Here is an 8704-nt window from a genome sequence, read left to right as displayed (position 1 = left end):
TGTGTGTGTGTGTGTGTGAACATGCAGTGCTCTGACAGTTTAATAGTTGTCAGTAGAGTTCTTGTCTCTGGGGCTCTTACAACCCATCAAAGAAGGGATTACACAGAATTATTGTTCATCCCTCTTAATGGTTTATTTGTAAGTAGAGAGACTGAGTATTTATTTGGATTTGCTCTGAGAAGCACTATGAATCTGAGCATTTGACCCAACTGCATTGTGGGTTATTAAACAAACCCTTGACATGTGTCTGCTGTAGGAGTTGAGGGGTGTCTCTGCGCAGGAATTGGGCGCATGTCGCAGGAAGCTTGAAGAGGAGTCATCAAGACAGCGTCAGCACTTCCTTGAAGAGGTGGAGCTCCTCAAGGTCCAATCAGAGGAGAGACTGCAGGACCGGATTAATCAACTGAAGGTAAAATAGGAGATGCTTTGGAGTGATAAGGAAAGAGATGATGGAGAAAAAGCTTAAACGCATCCTTTTGCTAAACATCTAAATAAAAAACACCTTTTTTAGGCAGCCATGTTGCCTGTATACAATCATTCATGCTATGTGAAAAATATGATCTTTTCCATTATATTTTGTGTATATATTTGAGTCTGAGTGCCTGTTTGAAACAGTATTATGTAATATTTCTGGATTATTGAGAGCTGTAGTGTGTAAGTGTGTCAGTGTGTTGTAGCGTTGTCCTCTCTAAGCTGCTGGTGAACCAGTTTGTTCCTAGGGATAGCTCTTCCGGTTGGACTCTGTCCCACTGGAGCTTTACTCAAACCCAGTTTCCACATAATCCCACCATCATATATGTAGAAGTGTTCTTATCTGTCTGTCTCTTTTGTTCTCTGAGTCTGTGTGCTGAGCTGTACAGAGAGTGTGTTTTGTGTTACTGCCATCTTAACAGTGGCTAAATGGGATTGATCTAAGCTTTTTATCCTCTGATGCTGAAGGTTTTAAGGCTGGAGGTCTTTAATTTTTTTTCAGACATTTGGCATTTAACCATCTGAAATGTGCAAACCAGTAGTCGTCCCCAAGGCAGTGAGACATAGCCGGAGATCTCTCTAGCTGAAGAACAAATAAACCTGCAGCTTTTAAAGATGGTGATCTGCATTTTTTAATTGATGTACCAACATGACTGCTTTTGTTTGAAGACTGAGTTTGAAGAACAGAAGGAGGCAGAGCTTGAGGACCTGAAGCGGAGCTTTACAGCTGAACAGGAGGAGAAGGAGCAGAGCTACACGGACAAAATGAGCCAGCTCACTGTCCAACTGCAGCAGCTAGACGCTGTGGTGGCCCAGGTACTAGAGAGAGACACACACACACACACACAAACATGCAATATTCTAGTCTAGTGTTTTTACAGGTTTTAAATTGTGTTTTTAGTACAAATAAAAAGACCGGGAAGTGCCGCCTCACTTTGCTGGCGGTCCGACAAGACAGACCTGGTTTGAATTATGATAAATACCCTAATACAGAATAATCAGTAAACTCACATTTATAGCAACATGCATTCATTTTAATTTCATAACAGTAAATTCTGCCTGTCATTGGAGCAACTATTTATTTTGTTCATTTGCTGTTGTGGAGATGTGAGGCATACTGAAACTTTTATGTTAATCGTTTACTATCCCCTTGGTAACTAACAAGATAGTCACTATATCCCCTAAATCCTTTGGCTGCGTAGGAACTTGCTTCATAATTACATGTGATTTCTGCAGTCCCATACCTTTCTACTACTTTTAATTTTATAAATCCATAATAAGTCTTTTCGGCACAATCAACAAATGTATGTGGCTAATGAATGTATACATTGTATGTATACATGCCATGTTTCCATGGCACCGTCCTGGCTTGGTTTGTGATAGTGAGAGACCAGTATTAACTAACACACACACACACACTCACTCACACCCATGAGGTTAGCAAAGAGAAGCTTAAAGAGCGGTTGGGAAGGTGCTGTTGTCAGGGCAACGGCAATGTTTTGTTGAGGCAGGTGGCTGCATGAGACGTGTTTGATGGGAGGGAGAGGGAAAACGGGAGGGAAGACGTGATCAAATGAGAGGGAGAGAATGAAGTGGTTGGGGAATGAAAGGTTAAAAGAAAATGACTACAGACCTGAAAGAAAACTCAGGTAAAGTTGTGCTTACCTCAAATCCCGCACTGACTTGGCACCTAACTGGAGTTCGTCTTCCAAGGATGCCTGATGATTACAGTCAGTGTATGTATGCTTTAGGCTTGTTTTAAAGGAGCAGGAATGTGTTTATTGAAGCTTTTTATATAACGGATGTGTTTTGGAAAGTGGTGCTGGTGGTTGTCTCTGGACAAGGTGGATTTCTCTGACCATCAACATCTGATTTTGATTTCCTTTTTTTGAATGTAGCTTTTGTCATGCTATTGGCACTGAGGTTGTTGGCGGCCATATGATTTTTGTTATTTCTCTCGTGACTGAGACTATGTGATGCTTTTTAAACAAACCAAACGAGTCTTTGAGGTGTTCATTTAACTAATTTGGGTTTGAATTTCTTGCTCTAATTGTGGGTCAATTCTATGTTTCTCACCTCTCTGGCACACAGTTACACACATCCAAATCTTTTAAAGAAGTCAAAGCAGTTGGGAGATAGGGCTGGGGGGGAAACCGATACATCATAGAATCACAAACTTTTCTGTGTCAAAACTATATTGACACAAAGAAGCCAAGTACAGAATCTTTCATTATGTGTGTTAGTCAGTTTGTCTGCTTGACAATCCCATTTTGCAGCATTAAAAATTAAAGTGAAATGAACAAGCTATCTTTTTAGATAAAACAGATCATCTCAAACTTTGGGGTTATAAATTGCATTATATTGTAGAATATCGCAATTAAAATTTAAATCTCAATATTGTATTGTGCCATAAGTAAAATGATTATAATATAATGGATCCTCTGGTGATTCCCACCCTTAGTGGGAGAGGGCAGTTAATAGGTTTGTCTTAAGGGTCTGGTAGAATTAACCAACTCTCTTTGTTTCTGTTTTTCTAGCTGCGAGCTGAAGTTGGCTGTCTGCAGGGAGAGTTAGAAGGGAAGCGTGCAGAGATGGAGACTTTGGACAATATCCTCCAACGAAGGGAGCGAGAGAGTCAGGAGGAAGGCAACCTTCTCAAGATGCTCACTGATGACTTGCAGACTGCTAAAGAGGAAAGGTAAGTGATGGTCTGTGTGTTTGTATGTTGTGTACATGGTTTAATATGTATAGCTGGGTGAATTTTAGCCAGCCCTTTGCTTTGCTTTAGCGTATGTGTGTCTGATGCCACTTTTGTTTTTGCAGACGTAAACTGCACCAGACCAATGAAAAGCTGAAGAAGGTGCTGATTGAGATGATTCGCAGCACCATTGCAACAGAAGACCTGATTGGACAAAAGATCACTGCCAGAGCTGAAACACCGTTGAGCCATCGGAAGAGCTCAACAGGAAACAAAGATGCGCACGAATCAGGTCTGTTGGCCTCTCGTTTGTTCTGAAGTTGCAGGGCATGTTATGCTTTGATGATGCGTTGTTATTTTGTCTCCGTCTAGTTTCTGGTAGAAATACAGATATACATAAACCTTTAGTTCTTCACAGACCAAGGGTATTTAGTTTTGTATGTGCCATTTAAATATTTTCAACAATGCAACAATACATATTCTGTCCGTAGGTATTTCAGTTGCAGACATGTCTTCAGAAGACATGGAGCTGACCCATCTGCTCTGTGAGAGCCTGCTGGTTTCAGATAGTCAGAACAATCCTAGGGGAGAAGAAGCTGCTCTAAATGCCTGCAGCAGACTGCATCACACTGTGGACACACTACTGGAGCTCCTCAACCAGGCCAACACACAGGTAAAGGATGCATATACTTTATATCTACAGTCCACAAAAACCTTCTTTCTTCATTGGAAGCTGTCTTATAATCGTGGGTTTGTCACTTTCTTTTTTTTTTTAGCTGGAGCAGACTCGTGATTTCCACCATTCTCTGGAGGAAAGGTTCTCTCAGGGCAGAGAGGACTCTGCCCAACTCTTTATGCAGCACAAGGTCCAATTGGAGCAGCTTGACCAGGACGCAAAACTGAAGAATAAACTCCAGCTAAACCTCCACAAGGCAGAGGGTGAGCACTGTAACCTTGTTGGGTGTGCTTCACATGACTCCTATGCTGCCAAGTTACAGTAGTAGCCACTGACTGTTAATACACCTCGTTCTTGTGCCTATGCTCAAATTTCAACACTTACATTAAACATAACACAGCTATCTCTGATGCTGAGCATAAGAAATCTCAAACGTGTGTTTTTTTTGTTTTTTTTTTGCTTTTCACATAAACCTAAAGACTTTGCATGATGTGTTCAGGGCTTCTAGAGGGCTATGTGGCTGAGAAAGCAGTGTTAGAGGAGACTCTGCAGCGGAAGGAGGCTCAAGAGGAGAGGCTAGTGAAGGAGCTGGAGGACCTGAAAGCGAAGCTACACAAAATGGAGTGCCTTACTGCAGAGCTGGATATCCTCAGACTGAAGCATCAAGAGCTCAGTGAGGAGCATTCACTTCTCCTGCGCCAGAACGAGCACCTCTCTGCTGGACTGGGGGAGAGGGAGAAAGGTGAGCGGTTCAAGCACAAAATCATGAAATCATGCCTCTCTGTCTGCATAAAATGTTACATGACCTATTTAATAAGGTTGACCACACACATAATATGTCACTTATGTCTGTGCTCAGATGTGTCTTCTCTCCATAGGCCATTGGCTCAATTTAGATCCTGACGCAGGTTTGTGGGTCAGAGGGGAGTTTGAGTGTGTGTTGAGGGGGTGGGGATGAATATGGAGTATATTTGCAGTGCTGTGTAAGGTTGCTGTTTGTAACACTGCCATTGCCAGTAGCTTGTAGCAAAGGCTTTTTGAATGCCATGTCATTTTTACCTCTTAATGTTCTAGTTCAGAGCTGTCAAAGCAAATACATTCAGTGCCTTTTCTGGAGGAAAGGCACAGTATGTGTGCTAGTTGTATGTATTAACTCCTCTAATGGCTTGCCCCCTTTTAAAATCCCTCTGTGTGCTTGTATTTATATCAAAACAATTACCCTGACCTTCTGCTTTAATTTTTCAAGCTCTACTGGCAGAGACGGAGCGTTTAACCCGGGATAGGCTGGACTTGCAGCGGCAGGCAGAGAAGGACCACGGCTCTCTGTCCCTGCGCCTCAGGGCCCTGGAGAGAGAGCTGGAAGAGCAGGAAACAAAGGGCCTGGAAACGGAGGAGCACCACAAGACCCACACCGAAGACCTCAACCAGCGTGTCCAAGCACTTGAAAAACAGCTGAAACACGACAGGCAGTTTATAGAGGTGAGATTTTACAGATTGGAATAATCGGAAATCTTGAATAATGTTAATTGTATTTCTTCATAAATCTGCTCTTTTGTTTCTCCCTTTCATTTGCAGTCTAAACAGTTACAATTATGACCTTCTTGCTTCATGAGTGTTATTTGAGTGTCACATGTAATTTTTTATGTTGCTGCTTAAAGTAGCGGACGCACTCTTTCACATCACTTGTTCATGTGCATATAGGAGCAGGCTGTGGAGCGTGAACACGAGAGAGACGAGTTCCAGCAGGAAATTCGAAGCCTGGAGGCCCAACTCAGACAGACAGCCAGCATGGATAACAAAGGACACAGGGTGAGGCCTTTTCATTTTATGGCAACTATATACAGTAACATCTGATAATCTGTAATGTTTCTCTACTGGACAATAGCTCACAATGTTTTGCACAAAATGCATGATATGCTTGTTTCTAAATAAAGAGTGCAGTGTGTTTTTTAATAAATGTGTTTTGTGATGAGTGTCTGAAGCATTGCTGATGGGATTATGAGCCAGTTAACCGAAGCAGATGTAGTAGTTGTACTCACAGAGGTTGAAGTGATGAATGCATTGTTTGTTGCCGATGAGCCTGACCTATGCCATGTGTTTATCCCTGTGCTGAACGGATTGCTGTAGTTTGAGGACTTGGTTCTGCAGGTATGAAATCTAACTGTAGCGAACTTCTCTTAGCTCCTCTGACTCTTGTGCATGGTGTGTTCTGTTCATCATTATTTCTGTTTAATCATCCATAGATTAATTCTTCCTGCTTATATGTGCTTGCCATTAGTTCTACAATAATTTCCATTTTGTTTGTTTATATTAATTTACTTCTGTTTTGTACTTCCGTTTGTCTTTCACCTCCATGTCACTGTTCTTTGGAATGGCTTAACTTCAATGTTTGGTACCAGTGGCAGCAGATCTGGAATGGCTTATTTATCTGACGAAACCATGTCGTTTTCCACTCGCAAAGTGTTTTTCTGCTGCTTGGAACATGACAAACTTGTTATCCAAAAATGTTGCCCCCTCTATGTCGCCGCAGGTGGAGAGTCTACAAGCTGTCATCAAAGACAAGGCAGATGACCATGCCTCTTTGCTCGCAGCCAATCAGCAAGCACAGCGTGATATTGCAGAGCGCAACGAGGAGATAGACAAGTTAGCTGGGCGAATCAGAGAGCTCGAGCAAGCACTGCTCAACAGCTCTGAGCAAAATGGATCTATCAGTCAACTGGAACAAGAGCTGCACATAGCAAAGTTGAGAGAACAGGAGCTCACACAAGTAAGAAAACTGAACACAAACTCACTCTTAACACTATTATGCACCCAACTGTTCTTTTGTCACAAATGTACTCCCCTTTTGTTAGGATAAGGAGGCACTGGAGCAGCAGCAGCTATCTAACAGGCTTCAGATCTCTGCCCTGCAGTCCAAAGTGGATGAGACTAGACACTGTTTCCATGACAACACACGAGAACCCATCCAGGAGCTTAGCGATGCCCTGGATGCTGCTCAGCAGAGCCTACAGAGCAAAGAGCAAGAGGTCTGTAAGATTTTTTGCCAAGTGGTGATGGTTGTTGATTGATGTATTCGGCTGCAGTGCCACCTTTTGGTACAAATGTGTATGGGTATGCAGACTTTATCCATCTTTTAAAAGCCGACACTAGGAATAGAAAACTTTGAAAGCTCAATATTTTTAACTCACTACCAAAAACTGCTGCATCTTGTCTTTTGTTTAATAAACATGTTATATCTTTTAGGTGGAGGTCCTACTTGGCCAACTGGAGACTGCACAGAGGGACTTGAGCATCAAAGAGGTTGAACTAAAACACCTCACACTACAGCTGGAGCTACTGACCAATCAGAATGCGGCTCATGTTAACGAGCTACAAGAACAGATTGCTGCCCTAAAGGTAGATGCTATGTGGTTAATTTAATAAATTAGCTCACTTTAAAAGGTTTTCATATCCACGTGGGGTTGATTTTGTTTCTTATAAATTATGAGAGAAAAGGAAAAACTTACAACCTATTATTGAACAGGTATGTAACATTGTATTTGCAGGAGAATGTGTCTGCTCTCACCATACTTGAGGAGGAGAACGAGGAACAAAGTGAGAAGGAGGAAGATAATCTCCCCTCAGCATTACTTCAGGAGAAAAATCAGGAGATCGACCACCTCAACACTGAGATCCAAAGACTGGAACAGGCGTTGGAGAACACCAGGGACAACAAGGTCAGATTAAGTTAACACAAAATACATGCAGACAGTGTGAAAGTGACCATAATTGGAATAGAAAATGTAACTTTCTGATTCATTGTTCTGATCTTTCTGACAAAAAGGCTTTGGAGGCTGAGCTTGAAGATCTACGCTCACAGGTGGAACACCTTCAGTCTGAAATCATGAGAGTGCGTCAGGACAAACAGGAAGAAGAGGAGCGCCTTCATGAAGTCATCAGCACGCTGCAGGCAGAACTCGCCACATTAGGCCCCAACCTGCATGAAGTCAGTGACTCTCAGGATGGTGACAGCATCAATCCTTCGCCGGCTCCTAGCCCCGAACCTCCCCACTTTACCATCCAGGAAAAAGAGAGGGTGGGGGGACCAAACAGCCTGAAGCAAGAGCTCAGGCTGAGTCATTCTAACTCCTCTCGTTCCCTTCGATCTCGTCTCAAGGCTCTCCAGAGTCAGCTGGAGACGGCAGTGGCAGAGAAAGAGGGACTGGAGCGATTACTGCTCACCCAGGAAGAAGAGTACAGAGAACACGGCAAGGAGTTTGGAAAAAGGCTGACGGCTCAGAGAGAGAGGGCCGATGAACTCCAAAGTGTCCTCACTGTCAAAGAAGCTGAGCTGGAGAAAGTCAAAGCACAGATGGAAGAAGTGGGAATAGAAAAGAGGAAACTATCTGAAGAGGAGAAAGACATTAGCAAAATTCAAGCCCAAGAGATGAGCACTGTGCATGAGAGGAACGTCCACCTCAGCTCTCTGATTACAGAGCTCCAAAAGAAAGAACAGGAGAGCGTGAACGAGATCAAGACTCTAAAAATAAAAGAGGAGGAGATGAAAATGGAAATAAAAGTCCTCCGAGAAACCAGTCTCACTCTTGAGGGACAAGTCCAGGAGGTGAGAGCCAAGGTGGTAGAGATGGAGGAACTGGTTGCAGAGGAAAGGACGAAGATTACAAACCTCAATACTGTTAAGGGAGAGCTTTATGCTGAACGTGAGGCACTGAGGAAGAGGGAGGGGCAACTCCAGGAGGAAATTGAAAGGCTTAGACAGGAAGTGACATCAATGAGAGCCTGTATCCAGGACCTGAGCACTCAGCTCAATGAGAAGGAAAAGAGTCAAGAAGAGGCTCAAAAGGAAGTGCTGGTGAGTG

General features: G+C 43.0%; 1 protein-coding gene across 5 annotated transcripts in view; it reads left to right on the top strand.

Annotated features, from left to right (window-relative positions):
• Window positions 1–8704, top strand: part of pcnt (pericentrin) — a 35381-nt gene that overhangs the window by 16612 nt on the left and 10065 nt on the right. For 3 of the 5 annotated variants that reach the window (XM_034857745.1, XM_034857743.1, XM_034857742.1), the window contains 15 exons: window positions 257–409; window positions 1141–1287; window positions 3009–3169; window positions 3295–3461; window positions 3661–3842; window positions 3946–4108; window positions 4345–4587; window positions 5092–5324; window positions 5547–5654; window positions 5973–5993; window positions 6376–6612; window positions 6698–6871; window positions 7089–7241; window positions 7391–7561; window positions 7669–8697. In XM_034857745.1, coding sequence (XP_034713636.1) covers window positions 257–409; window positions 1141–1287; window positions 3009–3169; window positions 3295–3461; window positions 3661–3842; window positions 3946–4108; window positions 4345–4587; window positions 5092–5324; window positions 5547–5654; window positions 5973–5993; window positions 6376–6612; window positions 6698–6871; window positions 7089–7241; window positions 7391–7561; window positions 7669–8697 — 3342 coding nt within the window. The remainder of the gene's footprint in view (window positions 1–256; window positions 410–1140; window positions 1288–3008; window positions 3170–3294; window positions 3462–3660; window positions 3843–3945; window positions 4109–4344; window positions 4588–5091; window positions 5325–5546; window positions 5655–5972; window positions 5994–6375; window positions 6613–6697; window positions 6872–7088; window positions 7242–7390; window positions 7562–7668; window positions 8698–8704) is intronic. The other 2 variants (XM_034857744.1, XM_034857746.1) reach the window with 1 other exon arrangement.

This window comes from Etheostoma cragini, chromosome 20 (assembly GCF_013103735.1).
Source record: "Etheostoma cragini isolate CJK2018 chromosome 20, CSU_Ecrag_1.0, whole genome shotgun sequence".
Classification (NCBI taxonomy): domain Eukaryota; kingdom Metazoa; phylum Chordata; class Actinopteri; order Perciformes; family Percidae; genus Etheostoma; species Etheostoma cragini.
The sequence above is the reverse complement of the archived record's forward strand: the minus strand, read 5'-3'. Positions and strand labels throughout refer to the sequence as shown.